Source organism: Lampetra fluviatilis, chromosome 4 (genome assembly GCF_964198595.1).
Source record: "Lampetra fluviatilis chromosome 4, kcLamFluv1.1, whole genome shotgun sequence".
Lineage (NCBI taxonomy): Eukaryota > Metazoa > Chordata > Hyperoartia > Petromyzontiformes > Petromyzontidae > Lampetra > Lampetra fluviatilis.
The window spans coordinates 7669957-7695147 of NC_136278.1; the positions used below are offsets into that span (position 1 = coordinate 7669957).

Consider the following 25191-nt stretch of genomic DNA (forward strand, 5'->3'; position numbering starts at 1 on the left):
CTTGACTAAAATTAACGTGCAAAGGTAAATGAAAATGGACAGTGTAATAGTGCGAGTGCACCGCGCGACACGGTGAAACCGTTGGATTTTGTTGGCGCTCGTCAGCATTTTGTGAGCGCCCGTTAGCATCTTGTTAGCAGCGAGGACTCCGTTTGCGCTTCCCGCAGACGCGAACCGGCGTTGGGTTATCGATAAGCTGCTAACGAGGAGCGCTTTGTGCTCCTTAGGCCAGTTGTTTCCATTCACGTGGCCGCTGGGCCCAGTGCCGGGTGAGTGACCCCGGCGCTCCGAGGTGGCTGGTGTTTTTCTTGTCGGGTGACGGACGAGCCCCGTAACGGTTTAATCACGCCGGGCCGCGGTGCGGTACCACGGATAGCGGGGCTGACAAGGGCGCTATGCCGCCCGTCTAAATCGGCAGCGGTTTTATACGACGGACTAAGGTTAGGGATGATAAAATGTCCGAATATACAACTGCACAATGAAAAGAAGAAGAGGCTTTACACTTACTGGCAATAGCACGACGGGCGTTAAGATGTTCAAACACCAATTAGACATCTTCTTGGTTCTTTCGGTAAAGTCACGTAGAAGGGAAGTAATAAAATAATAATAAAAAAACATAATAAAATAATTATCACGACGTTTCGGCTACAACGCAAGCAGCCGTCTTCAGGTGAAGAATGAGACACTGCCAAGCTTGGAGCTTATATATAAGACACCTATTGCAAGGCATCGAGTTGGTATTAACATGTGGTAAACCATGAAAACAAACATGCTCTGCTAATAGATCCATTGTCTTTGAAACTGATGGTCCACACCAGGTGGCTGGGTTACAAAGCAGTGGGCAAGACAACACAGAATTTAAGATACTGAACCTTTGTTTTACAGCTTCAGTTTTTAGCTTCGCGATATGTTTTTGTTATTATTGAGGTCGTTTGTAACCAAGTGGTATCTCACAAATAAACCCATTCCTGAATTCTGCCGATTCCTGAATTGTGCTGGAATGCCGATTTTCTGCCAAATTTCTATGCAAATATCTGCCAGATGTTGACATCACAACATCCCACATTCTGTCGACTTGCTGGTGACAGATGCACCATTATCAAAGTAGAAACGTTAAACTTTTCTTCATTAGCAACCCTTCCATGTATTATTATACTCAATAAAGAGTTGAGCTTCCTCCGAGCACATTTTAAAATAGAGGCATGCGTGGTTTTCACTTAAACATCAATCAGCACCCACCCACCTCTCCTTCCAAATATATTCCCAACAATGCCCCCCCCCCCTTTCATCCCCGCCCCCCACCCCCCGCAAAGGCAATTCAATGGTTTTCATTAGTTCCTAACGCACCGTGCTGTGCGAACTGCATCACACGTCTTTGTCACTCTATATCGATAGAGTAGCTAAGTTTGGATCTCTAAGTCCTATCCATTTACACGTCATTCTTGCACATTTTCTCGATCGTGTGAAGTTCAGACACAAAAACAAATAGAAATAGGTTTAGAGAAAAATAAAGAATAGTTTCACAAGGGCAATTTAACGTCTGGCTATGCTGCAGGATATTTTTTTCATGTTCCATTTGATTGAGAGGCTGCATTTTGGACTATAGGGTGAAATATATGCATACGTGTGTTTAGATGTCCTCTTGCAAACAATCTCTTGCTCGTAAATGTCAATGAATTCCAGTGCGAAATATTTGTCGTGCCCTTATATTTACATCTAACCCCTTTGTACCAACAGCTTTGTGTGAGCGTGAATGTGTGATGTGAGTCAAATCATGCCAGCCAAACAGGTGTACAATGAACTGACATGTAAAGACTCGGAAACAATTTATATTTGTGATGCTTATAGCATTTTATAGTAGGTCTATGCATCTATATGTAAATTATATCTGTGCGTGCGTATATATAAAGGAATATGAATACGAAATAATACAATGTTGATGCACAATTGTATACAGGCATCACGCCTAGAACTGGGTGATTCACTTCTTAGAATCTGATATTAAATGGCATTGATTCGTGTTTGTGAACCCTTTTTTATTTCTCCAGAGAGTGCTGTGTTTTTTCTCTGATTTTTGTGTTTGCTGCCTTTCCGCCTTACGTTTGTTTCGGTGACCCGGGTCAACTTTGCAAATTAGACTAAATCCTCGTCCCTTGAATTCCCAGCTGTTTCAACAAAAATAAACTTGAACTTGAATATAAGTTCCTAGCGGAATCGTGGCCGCCAAAGCGTAAGAAGCTAGAGGGGGCCTCCACGGGGGCCTCATTTGCCTCGTTGAATACCGCCGATGACTCAGTAATATGTTTTCCATGACGACTCGGGTCAATACCAGCCGGCCGGTTAATCACAATCGCCGTTGGAAACCCCTGGCCAATGCCTGGTGTGCAGAATTGGCCTCGATTCCATCCCGACTCCGGATGCTGCTACAAATGTCCTAATGATAAGCCACTTTGTTGAGCAATCATTTGTGGCCAGGTCGCTTCTGAAAATAAAGTTAATACCTCAGTGGGCTTTTCCTGAAAGGATGGGGATGGTTTAGTTTTATTTGTATGTGTTTGGGTGTTTTGTTTACCGTTCTTGTGCCTTGCACTCTCAAGTTTTTGTATTGTTTGTTGTTGTAACGTTCTAACCTGCCCCTACTGTACATCTGTGAAAAATAGCTTCATAGCTAATCGGATTCCTCCGGAATGAATAAATATTCTGATTCTGTTTGGGCAAGACGGTAGGGCCTGGGGGGCCTACACCCCCTCGTGGAGGATGGTCCAGTCATGGTACCGACTCAAGCCAAAGGCACAGCCAGGACACATCGAGCCTTCCACGGCAGGAATATCCCTGGGAATCATCCCTTGCAGAATTACAATGCCTGCAGGAATTACCCAGGGTGCAATCATCGGAATTGAATACGATTCCTGCAAGATTCATTCAGCTCTAATCGTGATCGTACATCACTCCTTAAGACAATGCCAGGACACTGCAAGCAGCATTCGTCGACACCCATGGTCTATCCATGGCTGATGGCGGTAACGTGGGCCAGCGGTGAACACACTCACCGCTTGCTGTAGAGGTTCACGTTTAGACTCCAGCGGCCACTCTGATGATGATGGCTGCGGCTTCAATAACCATAATATCAAGCGCTGGCTACGTCACAGCGGACGTTAACGATCCCCTGATGTCATTCGCGTGAGCAGGCCATTGTTTGGACGGCATCAGGGACCAAATTTGCAACATTCAAAAAATTTGCGCGCTCAATTGGGATTACACACAGCAGCAATCAGCCACCCTATTGGCACACTGATGCCTCAGGTCACTTGCAGATGAGACTATCCTGGTCTCTTGGGTGTTCACGTGGTTAAACAAAATCAACTTTAAACTGTCCACTGGTGAACGGAGGCTCTCCCAAATTGCCATTACCACCTCTCACAGTCTTCAGTCCATCTCGCTCTTGTACTGGAGCTGCTTTCATTTGCTCCATCTCCACGGTGGATGTGCCTCTCAGGTGTGTTTCCCTCCTTTGGCTAAAGCTGTGGACCGTTGGTGTTGTTTCTCTTTTGAATGTGTGACCTGGCAAAATACTCACGAAAGCTCTAATTATCCGACAGGCTTTGCGGAGCTTAGCAGAACATGTGCCTTCGAGGCAGTGTCACCCTTTCCCTACAGCTGCAATGGCTCTGGGGGTAAGTCAACAGAGCTTAGTGAGTGCATGTTACATGTGGGTTCAATATGAACCCTGTTGTCAAATTCATGATAGCTGTTAAATAAATTGACAATTTATATAAAAAAAAGACCATTCCAACGATACAAAACATTGCTAAATGTGTGTGTGTGTGCTGTTTTTACGATCGCTGTTAAATTTTGGGCACAGACGTGGATGAAGAGAAAAGGAAGTTGTAATTCACATATTTTTACAGCAAAATTGGGATAAAGTTATTATTTTATATAAAATATTAAATAAATGCAGCCCTTTTCCACTGCCCTGCTGAATGAAGGCCTCATTCATGTCATGTATGGAAGTTGTGCTTGACCATACGTCAATGAGGGTTGGTGAAAAAGGCTGGTTCCGATATCACTTGCCACTCATGATATGCATCCGAGATGCCGCCAGCCGAACAGGCGCTCTGTCAAACATCAAATCAGCACCGTACGCGACCGCTAAACTGGCAGCTGCGCAAACACGGACCAACGACCGACGTACCAACGAAAGCACGTTGCGGGTAAAACGATGCACAGTAGGACGCAACTAAAGGTTGGGAGGTGGAGGAGGACGAAGACGAGGAGGAGGAAGGAGACGAAGACGACGAAGTGAGGAGGGAGAAAAGAAAAAACACCGAGAGGTCAAACGACCTCAGCAACTAACACCGGGCCCCAGGACCAGGCTTCCGTCTCTGGCAGGTTGGCAGCTCCTGACCACAGGTCGGCTCCCCCGGCCTGTCAATCAGCAGGCTCTGCGGGTCACGGGTCGTGCAGGATAACCAGGGCTAATTTACTTCCCACACTGGGGAAGGCGGCCGCTGAGTGACAGCCTTTCAGAGGTAATTACGGTACGGGGCCTCTAAGCATTACCTTGCATGCGCGCTGCAGGGTCGCCAACGGGCAACTCATGCCGTCGCGGGTGCCTTCATTGTGCCAACGCGTTCGCAACGGGGCATACCTGGAGCAGAAAACCCTTAGAACCTCTTTCTGATTGAGGGCCAAGTAACCAGCGTGTAAACTTCTAACCGAATGTCTTTCAGCTTCCCGGTATGCTGGAGTATAGGCACGTGCTTAGGCGCTATGGCCATAGCGAGAGGCATACTGGATGTGCAACGCCATGTGCTGAAATAACCATCCAGGTCACGGATCAGCACATACTCGGCTGAAGTCAAGTCCTGGATAAATAAGTTCTTCAAATACCTTTGGTGGACCCTCATTCACAGACACCTTGGCGTTATCCAATAAGAAGAGAAAAAAAATCAGGGATGAACGAAAGGCCTCTCCAAACTGCCACCACTACCTAAGGTCCTGTACAGATGTAATGCACGAGCCCGATAAGATTATTATTATCTCCCAATTTGGGAGTGAGTCATTTGTGTTCTATGTCTTTGCTGCATGTCCATCACCAGTCTCGTTATTAAATACATACACACACACAGGTGGCTGTGTTATCAATATAGTGTATTAAGCATATTGTTATGGTATCACAACAGCGTTAAGTACCTGTCAGTGCTGCACATTTATACAACGAAGACACCTGGTCCTGAAAGGGCCGAGTTCAACTGTGAAATGCAAATGTGTCCGCTGAGCTATGCATTAGGGAATGCTTTTCGAGTGCACAAAAGGTGAAAAAACAACACCAACTTCTTCTAACTTGCCTCCTCGAACATCGTAACATGTGCGTACTATCAGAAACACCAAACAAACGCAGCGATGCATTTTGAGATTTGAAGATAGATTCAAAGCATTTAAAAATAAATTCCCATAACGTTGCATCCATACAGATTCCAAAAAAGGATTAATTACATTCAAATATATCCATAGTCACACGTATACCTTTAAAGAAGTATGGAGTATGTATGTTGAACTTCTTTCACATGCTAATTGGAGGTGCTAATAAGATGAACCTCATGAACATTATGATCGCACAATAACGCCATGAACATTAGAATTCATCACCAGGCACGATTTAAACAGGACCCTGCGGGGTGGGCTGGTAGGAACGAATAACCAAATAATATAAAAATAATGTATTATTACACTTGTTAAGCCAGGAAAGCCCCACTAAGTCAAAAGGTTTTTGTAGGGTCCTGCCAAGTGTTTGCAGTAGGGGGCGATGTTGATACACGGACGGACGGACGGACGATATCATCTATTGGTGGTCTGGTCCACTTCGTTCCTACCAGTATAACTTTAGCGGCTAAATGCCTCTCCCCAAGCTGTCGCCAACTTCAATCACGGTCTTGCGAAGTAAAAATCCATTGCCCGCGTACAGAACAGCTGATTTCAACGCCCCATCTATGCGGTGGACGACCGTGTTGGGCGCATTCCGTCCTTTGGCTGCAACTCCATCAGTAGCCTCGACCCCCGGCCACCATCCCTTCAAGCGACGTGTCCTGCCCAAGCCCACTGATGTACTTATGTAAATTTGTACTTTTTACTTAATTTATATTTCTTTATTTACATTTACTTGTTTACCCTTTCTCTTCGCTTAAGGCCACAACAAGCCCACGCCATGGCGGATGGTCTTTAGCAGCATTCTCTCTATTTTTCACTCTTGTTTTTGTATTTTTTGTTGTTGTAACGTGCTGACCCCGTGCCACTACTGGACGTCTCTGAAAAAGAGCTTCATAGCTCATTGGATTCCTCCTCCAAATAAAAATTTCGATTTAAAGCTTTCGTGACTGCAGGGATTCATCTTCTTGGTTCTTTCGGTAAAGTCACGTAGAAGGGAAATAATAAAATAATAAAACAGAATAAAATAATTCTCACGACGTTTCGGCCACAACGCAAGCAGCCGTCCTCAGGTGAAGAACATGTCTGTCGGAAAGACAGCATCTGAATGACGCGTCTGAATGACGCTGTCTTTCCAACAGACGTTCTTCACCTGAGGACGGCTGCTTGCGTTGTGGCCGAAACGTCGTGCTAATTATTTTATTCTGTTTTATTTTATTTATTTTATTATTTCCCTTCTACGTGACTTTACCGAAAGAACCAAGAAGACAAATAAATATTATTTTTTACTCTGCCCGCAAATCTGGATTTCTTTTTAATCCACATTTATCATGAATTTCGTTTCGCGAAAAATTCCAGGGTGCAAGGGAGCCCTTAGTAGTTGAAATTCCATATTCCTGTGGCAGGGACCAGAATCTCCATGGGATGATCACTGGTGGAGGTGAACATGCGGCACGAGCCTTGGTCGATTTTATCACCCTCGAAAAAAAAGCTTTTTCGCTCAATAGACCCTAACCTCTGTCAACAAAACCGAAGTCTTCATATGGTGGAATATGCCACACACAGGAATCTCATTAATATTCTTGATGGATTGCACGCACCTCTGGGCTTACACGGAATAACCAGGCACACTCATCAATATTAATGAGCGCACGGCCAGAGAACCGGCAGGTAATGTCTGGTGGCAGTAGCGATGTCTTGTGCCACCCTTAAATGTTGCTACGCCCGTAGACCCTCCCTCGCATAAACAATGCAAGTGAACGTTGAGACTCGTTTCATGACCCGTAGAGATATCAACATTAGGGAGGTTACGATTCACCATTGCCCTCTCATTACCCAGCTATTTCACGAATCAATTCATTTTATCTTGATTTTATCATCTCATTTGAATACTCAAAAATGTTCCATATCACTCGAGTAATAATCGCTTGGCATTAGTGGAATACAAAAATTACTACAAAAGATTTAGACACCAAGGCGGGACTGGCCACAGCGGACCGAGCGCTCTGTGGGGAGGAACAATCTCGAAAAACTACTCACTTCTAAATCTTTTGTAGTAATTTTTGTATTACTTTCGTATAAATACATTTCAATTTTGATTCATATGTTGTTTTTAACTGACTTTATGTGAACGAAAAGACACAAATTCGCCCGTTTTCTCATTGAAAATAGATACATTAAAAAATATCACTGTCCTGGTCACAAAAGCAAAGTTTGTGGGGAATAATATCCATTTTCTATGCTTTTTAGGCATAAGCAATTACGGAATAACACTTATTACCCAGGAACAAAAATTGTGTTCCATAGTGTAATAAAAGGCTTAAGAATCAATATTGATCATTTGTACGGCGAATCGTTGCAATGACAGAAAATGTATTAAAATGAAATGATGCGCTATTTCTCGGGAACTTTGGTAGTGGCAAGAAGCAGCGTCTAGCTTTCGTTCCAGATCACCTGAATAAGCCGTCGAGTTGTGGAGCCCATCAAGAAGCTGTTCGGGTGGCGAGTCATCGCAACGACCAATCACTGACGAGCGGAGTCCCACGCAACCGGCAAAACCAAGGCGGACGGAACTCCACGCGTACGTACGTGCGACCGAACGAACGTGCCAGGCATTTCCCCACGAAACGAAACTAATAAAGGAACAAACAGGTTGGGATGGAGGAGGAGGGGGGGCTACTCACAGGCAGGTGCGTGAAGACGGCGAAGGTGCTCCTCAGGAAGTTGATGAGGTCCATGAGGTAGTCGCTGGCGTGCCCGTTGGGCTCAGGCAGCATCCAGTCGTAGTCGGCGAGCTGCAGGAACTCGTCGATTTTCTGGTGCAGCTTCGTGTAGATCTCCTCCTCCGCCGTGTGCCGGGCATCCTGCACGACACGACAAGCCACGGGCCTCCCCGAGTCATCGACGAGCAGACGGGGGGGGGCGGGGGGGGGACAAGACCGCAGCAACTACCCCCGGCAGTGCATCTCATCCGCATCGGATAAAACAAATACGGTTAAATCTCTCAAAGCCTGAATTAGGTGTAAGTCACAGAAGATGCACACACACACACAAAAGGAACATTGTTAGCCACACTAATTAAGCTTCGCGCAGTCGGAGACGGTGTGTGATTGCAAGCGAGCAATTGTGTGATAGCCAGGGAACCTGAGCTCTTGGACTCCGCAGTCATCGATTTCAGTCTTGTTTTGTAATTTTTATATTTATATATATATATTTCACAATATCTATTCTGGCCTTCCACATCCAGTAAACCGCAGCCGTCCACCTCTGCTTCATGGTGATGGTGACTCGGATTACACTGGGCAGCAGATGTTTTTTGAAGTGTTATCAAAGTGAAAATATTTCCAATAAATATTCAGTGAAGTGTTAAATTATTCATTCTCAAATGTCTCAGGCATTATGTGCAAGTAAAATAATTAAATCGAGTTTGCTGAAAATCTGTTTTGTCACAATGCAGTGGTTTGATTGCTTAACTCCCTATAGATTCAAACCCAGGTTGGGGAAAGATTCATCATCACTTCGGGGTGCATAAAAAAAAATAGTACCGCTTTGTGTGACGTCAACTCCCCCCGCTTATTCAACTCGCGTATTTTATCCGAAAAAACATTCGCACGTTCACGCGCAGGCAATGTTTGTACGGAGGCATTTGCCCTCGTGACACCGGATTTGGGAAGGAATTTGACCGAATCGAACAGGAGGCTCATTCATTGGACCGGCTTGCCCCAGCCCGGCCAGGAACGGTGGCAACATTTCTCCAACGTGACGGCGCTTCTCTTCTCGCCGTGACCCCCCGCCCCCCCCCCCACCTTGAAGGTGGAGGTGCCGTAGAGCTTGGTGGTGTGCACGGTCTCTGGGGAGACGTTGGTGATGTTGGTGATGAAATCCTCCAGGTATTTGCAGGACTGTTCCAGGTGGGTCGTGTTGATGATGATCTGCACGAGCTGCGGGGAGGGACGGCAGACGCGGAGACAATCGGCGACGTTGTGCTCACGCGCGCGGGGAAGGCATCGGACCGTGCGTCCGCACACTTTTTCTAAAACCGCACCCCTCCCGTCTCCCTCCCCTGTGCTCTGAGGCCGCATGTCGGCAGCGAGATAAAGCTCTGTCTCAAGATGAACATTTTTGATACGGCGGTTGGTTTGCATAACAATATCCGTCCCGGGAAATGTCTATTGGCTCAGTCAAAACATGAGATTTATTTAACTTAAAATAACCAATCAATGGGTCTGCCACTTTAGCCAGACATCATTCGCTCCGGACACAGAATAAACATTAATTAGTGTTATTAAAAGGCACGTTTGCGTAACAGCAAAAAATATACAGGACTTAGTTTTCTTCTTCTTAAAATAAGTTTCAACATTGCGACCGACTGGCTGTATTAAAGGAAAGACTTTTTCAAGGGAAATTCCACACACATACACAAACACACGCACGCACGCACACACACGTACATACGAAACTGTTTCAACAATTTCAAACCATTTTATACGTGCGCTGCTTATTTAAGTGCTTGGCACTCAGCGCATCTGTTTAAAACATCAGCGTGGAATATTATTACTCCGCACTTGGGACGCCTCTGAATTGCATTCCTTCCTGCAGATACCCCAAAGGTGAATCGGAGAGTAATACCTGCTGATGTATCAGCAGGAAACCCATGAGCACTCAGCAGCCTGGCGGACAAAGCACGAGCAATGAAACCACGAAGCCGATGAAAGCTCAAGACGTCGACCTGTCAAGCCCTTTAATCAGCGCTGTTATTTTGCTGGATTGGTGCAATTCCAATCGGGTGGCATACTTTAGCGTGGAAAAAAAATTACGAAAGCACTGCTGATTGGGCCGCAGAATAATACATCAATCAACTTTAATCAGGTTTACAAAAAAAACAGTGACTCGCACGGTTGCATGATGGTTTGAACAGCCGTTAAAAGTGACAGCCCAAGTGTTTCAAAACGCGATACATTTCTTTGATTCCCCAACGTCAACAGATAAACACAGCCACCAGGCATGCTATTTCGAACTTGATTTGTTTGCACTTGTGGGTAGAATATTACGATCGGGATGATGTACTTCAGTACTTTGGAATCTTATACACACCCACACACGCCGTGCTCTGTGGTTGACCGCTAATCACCTTATTCTGCAGCCACTCACAGTGGAAGCAGTGATTTCTGACACACGAGTAATGGTGCAGTGGCTCGTGCACTGCGCCATGAACCCAGTGACCAGAGTTTGATTCCTGTTCATGCCCAACATCAATGGCGAATATCTAAAATGGTTCTGAGCCTCCCTTAGGTCGACTCAGCCTTGTAAATGTGCACCTGATGTGGTGTGCAGACACCAGACAAAAGTCAGCTGTGTGCGGTACTGGGCATACCACCCTACCTATGTGCCATTCCGTTCCAAATAGGTGCTCACTGTGTGGGGGTGATTGTCGTGCACAGCAGGCTGTTGTGGGCTGCTGTGGGGCTATGTACTGGACAGGAGCGGGCAGTGCGGAAAAAGGCATGGTTACATTGTACTTCTATGCTCCCACATCTATACTTCCTGCCTTCAACCCGCAATGACCAGCCCGGTGAAACAAAGTCCAATCAGCTCCACAGCCTCACATGGCGTAGGGAGGCCCTCATCCAGCAGTGGATTGACAAAAGGGCTGTACATTCACACAGTACACACAGTTATTGTCCCGCCCAGACAACAGCGGCAATGACGTACTGTTAGCACTTGTAGGATATGTCTACCTCATGCAGCAGCGGATTGACAAAAGGGCTGCACATGTACTTGTCCCAAACAGACACCTGTGAATGAGTGGATGAGACCCCTCAAAGGTAACCGCAGCACTGAGAGATGTCCGTCAGTGGCTTGTAGCAGCCGATTAATTTAAATGAGGATTTTTTTGATCGCCCACTTGACCATAAAACAAGATGAACACAAAGAGAGAGACACACAGAGATAGAGAGACAGAGAGAGACAGAAAGAAAGACAGATACAGAGAGACACAGAGAGAGAGAGACACACAGAGACAGAGAGACACACAGAGAGAGAGAGACACACAGAGACAGAGAGACACAGAGAGAGAGACACACACAGAGACAGAGAGACACAGAGAGAGAGAGACGGACAACCAGACATGGCTCCTTTGACCGCACCCAACGTCACAGCAGCAAACGCAAAATGCAGTTCCCGACTCAAAACCGAACACTGTAATATTTACAAAACAAACTTTGTGCGACTAACCTACATTTATCTTGAATCCCCAGCCGACTGTCGATCCATGGGATGTTGCCAAGTCTCCTCTACCGCCCCCGTCGTTTGGAACTCCCTTCCCGACAGCCATCCGCTCGTCTGGTAATGCCTTCCCCAGTCATCAGTGCTGTCGACTCCGTGCCCGCACTCAAGTGCAGGGCTCAAGACCTTCCCTATATTTTACCCTGCCCTCCAACTGATTGTCTTAATAAAATAAATAAGTCCATTGTTTCTCGGCCGGGTCTCGATATGCGTATGCATTTAGATACGATACAAATAAAAATTGTATTGTATGGAACTCAATAAACTAAACTATTTTTTATTTTACCAGGTAAGGCCCACTGAGCTATATAGCTCTTTATCAGAAGCTACCTGGCCACAAATGATAGCTCAACAAAGTGGCTTATCGCATGGAAATGGAGAGCAGGTTTTTATTCCGAAACGCATGTTTCTAAATGTGGAAAGAAAAACCAGAGGACCGCGAGAAAAATCCAAGGGACCACAGGGAGAACATGCAAACGCCAAATATACAGCAGGCGTCGGGGGTTGGGATCGAACCCACGACCTCCTGTATACCAGGCGAGGTCGTCGTCATCTCGCCACCGTGGTGCCCCACTGACCTCGGGTAGTCGTAACATGGGGAGCGATGTCGCAGCGGCAGAGGTCGCAAACGGGTTTTGATTCCTTACCCGTACCCGGCCGCACCAGGGTCGCAAATGGGTACCCATACCCGGCTGGGTACGGGTACCCGTTCCCTACCCGTACCCTACCCGAAATGAGTGACAAACGGTGACTCACCAGTGACTCACGGCCTACCCGTACCCGTACCCGGCCGCACCAGGGTCGCAAACGGCTACCCGTACCCGGCCGGGCACGGGTAGCCGGGTATCGGGTAGGGTACGGGTATCGGGTACCCGGTTGCGACCTCTGCGCAGCAGTTAGCGCACTACGCTTTGAACTCGGCAACCAGAGTTTGCTTCCCAGCCATAGCTGACATCATCGACAGTGAGATCTGAACCAGTGACGGGTTACCCTCCCCCAGCCTTCACCCACCCACACTGGCCAGCATGGTGAAGTAGTCATACAACCCCCCAGTGATTGACACAGAGTGGGCGGGGGGGGGTTACGAACATAGAGCAGATTCGGCTAGAAGTTCTAAATTGATTGAGGTCTTGTGCTCCTAAACAGCAACAAGTATTGGATCTCCATCATCAGTGAGGCAAAGAAATTCACTGGCCGTGGATTGTGACGAGACGGGTTGATAAAATACCAAAAATATCCAAAGCTCGATAACGATTACTAGCGCAACGTACAGACTGTTTGCCATCTATACAAAGTCACCGCCGGTGTAACCTGTCCGGCAGGTCACAGCTTGGGCGTCGGCCAAGTAGATCGCAGAGCAGCAACAATAAGTAATATTTAAAAACAACTATTTTACAAACACGCTATAATGAAATGTACCCTACTAGTAATGGAAGAACTCCACGACTCCAGGAAGTGGCCCCGAAGCTTGCCATAACGTAAGGGACCGGGGTGATTTACAGCCAACGTTAGTTGAGCGTGGACAATTAGACCCAAGCCGAAACATAACATATAAAAAAGATAGTTTAAAACTATTTATTTTTTATTTTTTATGATAGAATATGGTATTGTCATCAGTATGACATAAGTATACCAAGTTTGCAGTCGATACCACATTGGGAAGTGGGTTAAAATTGAGTTACAAGATTTGAGGATACAACAACAACAGACAGTGAGTTAATAGAAAGTGTGTAAAAAAAGTACGTACAGTTATATCTACTTCGGAGGTGGAGCGGTGGCGCTGCGGTTAGCCCACCGCCATATGAAACCCAGCCACCTTCGATTCCTGGCCACGGCTAACATCGTTGGCGAGTGGCTCCCGAAAACGGTCCCGGATCGCCCAAATCTTCATCAATCCGCAATGACCAGCTTGGTGAAAGTATAATCAAACGACTCCCATGGCCGACACGACACGGGGAGTGGACTGACCAAGGGCTAAAACTAGATGACGTCACCGTGCTGCTGTGACTGTGCTCTCATATGAAGCATCTTATATGGGCTCCGACGATATAATCAGTCATGTATACAGCCTAATCTGCAAATCGACACACGGCGTTCTGTGAACCGGTATGAGTGGGTTACATTATGGCGAGTGATAGTGTCGGGGTTAGCGCGCTGCGCTATGAACTCGGCGACCCAAGTTCGAATCTCGCTCACGACCAACATCGATGACGATTATCTGAACTGGTCCTGGGCTTCCTCCCCGAGGTCGACTCAGCCTCAAATGAGTACCTGGTGCGGTGTGTAAACATCGTCACTGGGGAAAGAAAGGCGGTTGGGCGTGGTGCTGGTCACCCACTCCCTCGTGTGCCGTTCCGGCCTCCATAGGTGCTCGGAAACAGCACTTGCTCCTACAGTCTGTTAAGACATTACAAGGGATCTTTATCTTTGTAGGTTAAGTTGCTGCATGAGCTGGTCACACTTCTCTGTACCCCGGTCCACCCAATCCAGTCTCGATGGTGGGGAAATGTCAGACTGACTATGGCGATAATCTCCCTGCTGTAGTCCAATCTTCTTACTCACTAAATAAAGGGGCTGGCTGTGAACCAGCCTTCTGCCATCAGTGTTACGCTGTCTACGGGCAATGCTACAAAAAGATTGTTCAGTATTGAAAGAAAAGGGGGAAAAGATAAAAAAATTAATGTATATTCATTGCCGTTAATCGCTCAAAATACAAAGATTGATGATGCAGGTTAGTTCACAGTGAGACAGCTGAAAGCGGTGATTTATGGATATAAGTTACCAAAGAATAAAGCTGATGTTTGTTGTAGCTGTGTTGTTTAAGCTTCAAGACGTGCATAGCATCTGCTGATATAATCGATGCAAAAACATTTGCACGTAGGAAACGCTACGCATTCTAACATCTTACAAAACACAGATGTGTCCTTTGTGGCTTCATTTTTTTCAAATAAGAGGTTAAGGTATGTACCCAACCTGCATGGGAAAATTATTTCACGAAAAAAGAACTATGGGAAGAAAAGCGAAAAAAAAGGGACTCAAAACAAATTAGAAAATGTGCAGGGCTAAAGTCAGTTTGTCGGGTCAAGGCTGAGCAAAATGTGAAAGTGTTTGGTTTCACGATGCAGCCCCGGGCTGTAACAGGGAAAGCCACTCAGCTGTCACGGCAGCGTTTGGTGAAATATCCCATACGAACATTTGCAGGTGTGCACATACCATTATATGCGTGCACAATGCACATACATCATCATCAGCCGTGATCTATCCACTGCTGGATGAAGAGGCCTTCCTCCCCCCCCCAACCACCAAGCCGTCGCGAAATCTCACGCGGCCTCGCGATGCAGCAATCCGTCCAGCTCCTGCACGTCAGCCCGTCTCATCATCTCTCCATCTGCGTGGTGGCCATCCTCTCGGGCGTGTTCCCTCGTCTGGCTGCCACTCTGCCGTTGACTGGCGACCGTCCCTTCTAGCAACGCGTCCCACCCAAGCCCAGTCAACATGATGTCTTTAACGTGTGTGTGTGTGTTCCATACGATATGTGGGTAGCGCAAGTGTAGCAGTTGGCGCGCTGCGCTACGAACCCGGCGACCCGAGTTCGATTCGCACTTACGGCCAACACCAGTGACGATTAACTAAATCGGTCCTGGGCTACTTCCCCTAGGTCGACTCAGCCTCAAATGAGTACCCGGTGCGGTGTGTAAACATCGCCAATGGGGAAACAATGGCAGTCGGGCGTGTTGTTGGTCACCCACCCCCTCGTGTGCCGTGCCGGCCTTCATAGGTGCACGCTAAAAGCACTTGCTCCAACAGTCTATTAAGGCTATACGGGGATCTTTGTTTTTTGTTCATACAATATCCACGCTTCTGCAGGCACTTATAACCTTTTTATCAATGTCCATGCGTTTTAGGATACAGACAACCTATACACCAAAGAAACCACAAAAATAATTGCACGCCGCTTCTTCCCAAATTACCTCTCATTGAAACGATAGAAAACCGAAGTGGATATTCGTTCATTGGAATGTGATGAACATGTCAAACGGTAGAAGTCCCTCCTCCAAAACGACAACGGCCAAACCGTGACAGCTACTTTATCATACGCACTTTCTAAAATCAAGTCCAATTTCAAAATCAATGCAAAAGCACCGTCGTTCTCGCACTAGCAATGGGGCGGTACTCATCCCCCACGGGCAGCCCTGTGGAAATTCCACATTCCCACCACCGGGACCAGTGTCCTCATGGAAGAGCACAAGTACAGCCCCTTGTCAATCCACTGCTGGATGAAAGCCTTCTCATAATGTGTGGGACACGGCGGTTATTAAACCAGACTGCATGACGCTGGTCGATGAGCGTTGGTGAAGGGAGCATAGAAAGTAGAGCACAACAATGGATTGTTCTGCACAGTCCTCCACTGTCAACAATGTAGCTACCAACACAGCCCAAACAAATCTACTGAGTGGTGGTCGCCCATACAAGTGCTATCCCGCCCATCCAATTGCGATCCAGGCTCAAACCTGCTTGGGTTCTGAGATCTGATGAGGTCGGGTGCATTCCAGGTGATTTGGTGATAAGTTCAAGAAAAAACAAGGATCTCACACGTACAAAGCTCACATACAAAGGCACAGTGTACGTGCAGTCATTCACTTGTGCTAATGTGAAAAATCTAGCAAACAATGTGGAGAGAGAGAGAGTACGCTGAACTGCTAACCTTGAGTCCAGCGCAATTTCGCCGTGGGCGAGGAATACAGATATAGCGTGACAATGAAATGTTCCTGATAATGCCTTGCGCCAAAAGGAAATGCATGCAGGAGTCTGTGTGTGTATGTGTGTGTGTGCGCGCGTGGCTGAGAATATAAGGTCACAGTGTGAGGCATTGGAAAAGTCACTGGGTCTATTGGAGTGGCCACACACAAGGAGACGCTGCATCGGGAGCTCGCGCTTTGTCCCGAACCGGGTCACGTAACCTCGCACGAAAGCGCGCCGTCACGTTATCGTTACGTGCGCCAAGCTTAAATCATCGTCACCATCGTCAGCAACGATCAGTCCGCTGCTGGATGAAAAGCCTGCCCAATCCATCTTCATCTTTTCGCCGTCATGGGATGCAACGATCCATCTAGCTCCTACACACGGAGCTCATCTCGTCGCTACGTCCCACGATCATGCGAATTTCCTCCTTTGGCTGCTGCTCTGTCATTAAGTTTTGACTGTCAACCGCAATCCCGTCCCGAAGAGCGCCCTGCCCAAGCCCACTTCGCTTTCCTTCGCAGTCAAGTCGATTTCTTCAACTTGTGTATGTTCTAGATTTGAAGCTTTCGTGACTGCAATGATTCATATTCTCAGGTTTTTTCGGTAAAGTCACGTAGGTAAAAAAACATTAAAATTAATGAAAGTAAAATAAAACAAAACAAAAAAAAATTCACGACGTTTCGGAGGCAACACAAGTCTCCGTCATCAGGCGGGACCGTCACAGCCGAATTAGCTGCATCAAGTGATGCACAAGTGATGCACTTGATGCAGCTAATTCGGCTGTGACGGTCCCGCCTGATGACGGAGACTTGTGTTGCCTCCGAAACGTCGTGAATTTTATTTTGTTTTGTTTTATTTTACTTTCATTAATTTTAATGTTTTTACCTACGTGACTTTACCGAAAAAACCTGAGAATATTGTGTGTGTTCTCTAACCCGCGTGTTGCCCTTTCTGTCTCGCAGCACACTTACAAGCACGCGCCTCTCCCAGGCTTCTCTGAGCACTCGTCAGCTTTTGTAGAATTTTCTTCATCAACGTCCATGTGGTTTTTTTTTGTATCTGTACGTCGTAGCCGCTAAATGTACACTGCTTAAATACGTGGCATGATATTGCGATTTACTGCGGTGGAAACCGGTTAAGGAATTGATCTTCAACAGCACTTAAGAGGGCCATTCGAGAAATCATCAGAGCTGAGATGGTGGCAAACACCTGGGGGACTCCCTCTCTCTCAAAGCTTGATGTGACCATGTGTTGCCAACACCCTGGTGGTTGACACGTGCATGCTCAGAGAAGGAGGACGACTCACACGATGAGATAGTCACACACTTCAAAGTGCTCGCCACAAACGAACCACAATACCTAGCCGATCTCGTCAAGGAGCATAAACCATCACGCAAACTCCGGTCACCCTCGCAGCAGCCGCTTTTGGCTAGCCATCGAACAAAGACGGTCACTGCATCGCGCGCTTTCAGATGCTCTTCTGCGGCCGTCTGGAATGCTCTTCCTTCCGATATTAGGAAGCTACTGGAGCTGTGCACTTTTAAATCTAGATTGAATTTTTTTTTTTATAACTGCTTTCTGTGTTTAGCATGTTGTCCTTCTCCAGCACCTCCAATTTGCACGGTTGGCTACGTACAGTGCGAAGTTCAACATACGTACAAACAAAGTGTGTGTCTAATTATAATTCTCAAATGTGGTTCTAGTGGTGCGGCAGTGGGTGCGGCGGTTAGCAAACTGCGCTATTAATCCATAATGGATGATATTGGTCGCGAAAGCCTGTTTGTTAAACTGCGCTATTAATGTGGGAGGTTTAAGTTTGTTCCTTGGCCCCGGCCGACGTCATTGGCGAGTGATATCTGAACCGGTCCTGGCCTCCAGCCACCTTCTTCAGCAACCCACATTGCTCAGAGTGGTAAAGTATGGTCAAACAATTGCTGACGACCGATACGGTGCAGGGAAGGCCTTCATTCAGCAGTCGATTGACAGATGTCTGTAAATTAAGCCGCATGTAAAAAGGGAAAAAAGTTTGTACACTGGGTAAATTAAGTGTGAGCTTTGCACATTTTAAAACAATCTCATAGCCTTTTGAAAGACAAGTTAAAAGAATTCGTTTTCATCTCATTACCATTTTTGCTTTAATATAGTTTATATTTAAACCAAATGTTAACAACCAATCAATAGCTATTATAGACGCAGCAGAAAATTAACAAGTCATTATACGTATGAACAAACATTATAAAATATATGCATTTTAATGTTTTAAAACTACAGTTAAAAAGTGGATGGTTTTACTTTGTTCGAGAGGCCACACGGAACGAATTGGCACGCTCAGATGACCCGAGGATTGGTTCTGGTCAGCTGCTCACAATCCTTGCTCGTTTCCCTTCCCGGCGTGTTCCCAGGTAAATCCACAGCTGGCCGGCAGGGACCGGCTTAGGATAATCCCCGACAAGCCCTAAATTGTGGCGTCCCAGGACCCCGCAAGAGTCAGAGGGGTCCCATTGCGCATTACAGTGAACCCAGTCCAAACAGATTAGGTGCCTCGAAACACATCTTAGCCTCTGCCTAAACCCACATCCTTAGCAGCGGGGCCAATGCCAGCGCAAGGCAAACAAAGTGTGCGCACTAATACGCCCTAATACACGACAATTCAAACCTTTGTGTGTGTGTGTGTGCGCGGGGAGCGCTATTTCAGCGGTTAGCGCGCTGCGGTACAAATCCAGCCACCAGAGTTCGATTCCCGCTTATGGCCAACACAGGAGACGATAATCAGAACAGGTCCTGGGTCTCCTCAGCCTCTAATAAGTACCTGGTCCAGTGTATAAACATTGCCACTGGGGAGACAAAGGTGGTCAGGTGGGGTGATGAAAATCCACCCCCTCGGGTTGCCATGCCGGCCGCCATAGCTGCTCGCTGACAGCACTTACCCCAAGAGCCTGTTAAAGGCTATATGGGGGATCTTTGTCTTTATGTGTACCGTCACATACTTTTGCCTTATCTAGGTTGAGCAAGTGCAATCACATATCGACTAATTAAATTTTGTCATGGCTATCCGAGTTCTTTTCAACTATTAATCATGAGATAAATGGTATACTTTTAATGCAGTAGGGAAATCGTGTTAGCGGGATTGAATTAATTTGAAAAAAATGGCTGGCAGATGTTTAAGCAACCAAGTCTTATAAGTTTAATGACAGACGTGTATTAAATCGTGACAACTAGCCATGAATGTCACCTTAACTTTTATTATGACAGCTAATTAAAATTCTGTAATAACCTTCTCTTTATTGCCTTATTCGTAGATACCGTCTGTTTTTAAAGTAAATGTAAAACGTCCAAACCGCCGCGTGGCGGTGTGTGCCGTTATTAGCATGTTGGCCAATTACAATGATTTCCATGTCTATTGATTGCCAAGCACACACAAACAGACAAGCTGGATGTGTACAGCCCTTGTGTCAACTCACGGATGGGCAAAACCTTTACCATGCCGTTGCAGCCAACGGCAGGGCCCCGCAGCAGTCTATAACACATGTTATTAAACATCCGGGTGGTCGCTCATCTAAGGACTATTTAGGCTCAACACTGCCAAGCTTGAGAGCATTACCGGTGATTTGTTCATAGGCTGATAAATGTATATGAGCAACGTAATGCAACTTTAATTGGATTCTAATTTCGACGTTCTTAGTTGAAAACAGCTGTGAGGCTCCGTTCATCATACGTGGTGTGGTACCACCTCTAAACGTTAACGTTAGAACATTAAGTTTGGAAAAAAAAACACAATCAATCCACTGCTGGATGAAAGCTTCCCCAAGCGGTCTCCGTCTCTGAAGGTCCTGTGATATAACCAATCCACCTAGCACCTGCAAAACGTGCTAATTCCATCGCTCCATCTTCGCAGCAGCCACATTCTCTGGTGCGTTCCTTCCCTCGGCCGGCATTCCATCGTTATCCTTGACCACCAGCCATCATCCCTGCAATTGGGACATCTGTGAAAGGGGAGCTTCATAGCTCATCGGATTTCTCCTGGACAAATAAAGATTCTGAACAGGATTCGATCGACGTGTCGTGCCAAAGCCCACTTACCTCTCTTGTTACGAGTATGTATTTTATAGCATGAACGCTACTAATAGCTCAGTAGGTTTTACCTTGTAAGATAAAAAAAACGCTGTCTTTCCGACAGACCTGTTCTTCACCTGAGGACGGCTGCTTGCGTTGTGGCCGAAACATCGTGAGAATTGTATTATTTTATTATGTTAAATGTTTATTATTTTATTATCTCCGTTCTACGTGACTTTACCGAAAGAACCAAGAAGAAGATAAAAAAAACTGTTTAGTTGTATTTGTGTTGACTGTTTTTAAGTTACACGTTTTGCTTTCCTATACTTTGCACTCCCGTGTTTTTGTATTATTTGTTGTTGCAACGTTATGATCTACCCCTACTAGACATCTGTGAAAAATAGCTTTACACCTCATCGGATTCCTCCAGGATAAATAAATATTCTGATTCTGAAGACCTGGTTTTGTATTAACTACCGGGTCAACGGGCAGCTTTTAAGCATCACCTTTATTTATACATGCAAACACCCCCTTATAAACAGAGACAGATGGGCGGACAGGTTATGCCAGTCAACTGCAGATACCAACATATCCAGGAGTATACACACAAATATAAAAAAGGACCTCTGACATACTGAATCGCAGCTGTAACATGAAAGGCCGGGCCAAACGCTCTAATGTGCCGGATAAGCCCCATGTTTTCTCACACTGTCAGTCACAGCGGTTCAGCCAAGAGGCAGCCACTGCTTAGCGCTCGGCACGCAGAGGTCACCTGTTTCTCGGCTAATTTGACTTGGCCAAGGTAACAAACTCGCTTTTTTTTTCTTCCTCTCTCTCTCGTTTTTCTGCCCGGCTTCAGCAGGACATGAGCGATCGCAGATGTCCGAACCCGCATTTTACCAAAACCACGGTAAAATGTCAACTAAATGGGTTTGGAAAGGAATGGAGTATTTATTTATTTATTTTTCTTTAATAATGAGCGCACGGCACTGTTATGTGTGAATGCATGTGGTATTTTCAACAACAACAAAGAAATAAGGGACTGGCTAAACACGCAGACTGAACCACAGCCCAAGTCTGGAAGGTCGTCTACTGCAAGCACGTCAACACACAAATACGCTTACCAAAAAATCTCAGATTTCAAGCAATGACGTATTCTCCGATTTAGAAGATGCACTTTTTTCCTCGTGCACTTTAGGTCATAAGTTGGGGGGGGGGGGGGGGGTGTGGGGGTGCATCTTTTTAACCCGGCAAGCGTACGCGTCTCACCAGACTTGTATGACCTAATTGACGTCGGGCACAAGTTGAGAACCTATTTTGTCAGCAATCCCATCGATGATGTCTGTTTAATATTGCATGCTTCCAATTATGAACGAAATCCATCCCTCGTTCTTTGACGAATGGTGCACGAGTAAGGACGATGTATCAGCGGCGTGAATGCGTTTTAATTATGTACTCGCTTACAATCGGCCACGTTGGAAGGCAGCGCAAACTGTAATCCTCCGATTATGAAGAAGGGTTTGTTGAATAATGTCGAGACAAAGCCTGCTTGTGGAAGATAGCATGGCAAATAGGTCTCTGACCAATCTGTGTCAAGTTTGGTAGCCTTTGCTTTGTACGAGTGCCTTTTATCCTCACCGTCCGGTTAAACCAAACATGCTCGAACAGGGTCCTCTTGAACACGAGCCTTTAGACTCCTGGTTAAACAATTTAATTATTGTAAACACAAAGCCTGCAGAAGGCTGTTGGGCCACATGCTGTTAGTGGTCATCTATGATGGCCGGCGGGAGCATTTGAAGGGAAGGAGTGGCCTGAACAACGCTAAACCACCATTTGTCTCCCCGGTGCTAATACTTCACACACCAAAACAGGCCGAGGACCAATTCAAATATTTGGCACCGATGTTGGCCGTGAGCGTCAATTGAACTCAGGTTGAGGAGTTCAGAGCACAGTGCGCGCTAACCACAATGATACCGCTGCCAAAGAAAACACACACACACACTCCAACACACTGACACAAAGACAAAGATCCCCCGTATAACCTTGAGCAGACTTTTTGAGGCAAATGCTGTTCAACAAGCACCGATCAAGGCCAAAGGGTGTGGGGGGGGGGGGTGGCCAGCACCACACCCAGACGCCTTTGTCTCCCTAGTGCCAATGTTCACAAACCACACCAGCTACTCATTTTAGGCTGAGTTGACGTAGGGGAGGCCCAGGACCGGTTTAGATATTCGTCACTGGTGTTGGCCTTGAGCGGGAATCAAACTTGGTTCGCCGGTTCGTAGAGCGATGCGCAAACCACTGCACTATCGCTCCCCACAACGCGACCACTCTTCTACCCACGTACATTCACATACTCTCACATGCACACACGCCGCACGACCCGATGCTGCTGCTGCTGCCGCCGCCGTTGCCACCACCGCCGTTGCCGCGTGGTAGCCGTGATGTATTACAGAGCCGCTTGAGTTACACGCCACAGGATCGCCACAGTTCCCAAAACACATCCCGCAAAACACTCGCGCCCACGAAATGCGACACCGGAACCCTTTGATGCTCTCCGCTATTAGGAGCAAGAGAGCACACGCGCGTGCTCAAGGAGGCCCCCGCTAGGAGCGGGTCACCGTGGGGTGGCCATCCGGACGCTTGTGGTCTGTGCAGTCAAAATTTAATTTATATATATACATACACACGCGCGTGCGTGTGTCTGTGTGTGTGTGTTTTACCTCGGTCAGACCAATGTTGGGTTTCCGGATGAGGTTTTGCAGAGAACTGCTGAGGACTCTGCTTAGCAGAAGGTTTGCCGATTTCCGGATCATATCATCGATCTCAGTGGAGCTGCCACGCAACAAGGGGAGACAGAGGTTGGGGGAGGGGGGGGCGAGAGAATGAAAAACAAAGAGAAAAAACACAGGAATTCCATTTAAAATGTCGGGTCTTTTGTAAAAAAAAGTTCATATTTGTTTTGTTTTGCGCCGTGTTTTATTTGCGGAGGCCGACACTTCAAAAGCACGACGGAATTTTAAGAGAGCACCGTCTGAACACCTCGGATGAGGTAAGCATCGTGAGATTTGAGGCAGCGATGGTCATGACTTCATGGCAAGACACATCTTAGAAGACAAAGAAAAATACTAGCACCTTTTTTTTGTCTGCAAAGGAATTTCAGATTTGAACTATTACCACAACCATGACCAAAATGTCATCTTTAAGTAGGTATGACCACGTTACATGTGCGAGGGACATGATGTGGAGATATTTTTTAGTAAATATTCTATTATTTTAAGAATCAAATAGCTTTTACTAGGAATCATCGTAGACAATTCGATTCTATTTGTATAAAAAACCATGATTCTCAACAAATACAATTCACAACCAAGAATCTGCAGCATTGTGGTGGGGGGGGGGGGGTGCAGTGGTGTCGTTAGCGCCCTGCGCTCTGAACTCAGTGACCGAGGTTCAATTCCCAGCCATGGCTAACATCAGTAGCAAGAGTGATACCTAAACCGGTCACGGGCCACCCCACTTCACCAACCCGCATTGACCAGTGGCGGTAGTGGTTAGATACGGTAAAACCCATGACCGGCACGGTGTGGACATTACTGAAAGAACGGCTGTAAATTGTTATGGATACTCCGCGTGTAGATACAGTATAACCCATTTAAAGCAATACCAAGCACCATACATGGGTACTTCTGTAAGCAGTAAATATTCATACCAATACACTGACCTTTGGGTCAACCGTAAAACTGCAGTCAAGAATTCGAGCTTATCAGGTTACGCATGCTTTATGGTCACAGTGCAATGCACGCTGCAAGCAATAGTTATTTAAACCTAAGCACACAACACGACGACACGCAATTTTTTTGTCTCGCGATAAATGCGACAACAAAAAAAATTTAACCGCGCATTGCATTACGCAATCCCAGATGCGACAGAATGCCTCTCGGCACGTACGCGAAATCATTGTGTGCGCGTGTGTGGGAAACACATGGGGTGCACGACGATGAAGTCACGTTCATTGCTGCCGTCACTGCGTTGTCACATGCGGGTGCGGAGAGGGGTGGGTGGAATGAAACAATATGATAAAGGTCGCCACTCCCTGCTGCTGCCGCTGCCGCTGCCGCCACTGCAGGTAAACTTTTTACCTTTACCCCGTGGCTTGCACTTGGAGGAATGCCATAAACCCGGCGCACTACAATGGGCCGTCACAATACGTGCCAAGAAAAAGCAAGCCGTGCAATAAAGGTGAACAGGGAGGTGCAAGAGATTGACATAATCTTTAAATGTCACAGCTCCTAATTCCCCTTCTGGCACACACTTTACGGCCGCATTTCTTTGTTTGTTAAAGTGTGAAATTCATCACTCGGTAACAATTTTCTCTTTTTTTAACCGTCCAATTTGGCGCATTGTTGCCTGGCGATGGCCATGGAACAAAACCACAAGCGCTTCGGATTCCTCCCGGCCGGAGCGAAAGGCACGACCGTCGTAAGAGGGACGTCTACGGCGCGACTGCGACGACCCCCCCCCCCCCCCCCGCTGTCCGTGTACGGCGCGCCCGTGAACTCTGTCACAAATATGAAGCTCTCCGCTGCCTCTGACGCAACGAGCCGGTACAGACAAAAGCAAGGACCCCAACATGTAACCTTTCACGGACTATTTGGTTCAGGTTGTGTTAACGAGCACCTACTA

General features: G+C 46.6%; 1 protein-coding gene across 1 annotated transcript in view; it reads right to left on the bottom strand.

The window, feature by feature from the left end:
- LOC144931534 (exocyst complex component 6B-like) overlaps positions 1–25191 on the bottom strand; it is a 152106-nt gene that overhangs the window by 59710 nt on the left and 67205 nt on the right. The window contains exons 16-18 of the mRNA XM_078855487.1: positions 23229–23340; positions 9231–9365; positions 8109–8288 (exon numbers count right to left, since the gene is read on the bottom strand). Coding sequence (XP_078711613.1) covers positions 8109–8288; positions 9231–9365; positions 23229–23340 — 427 coding nt within the window. The remainder of the gene's footprint in view (positions 1–8108; positions 8289–9230; positions 9366–23228; positions 23341–25191) is intronic.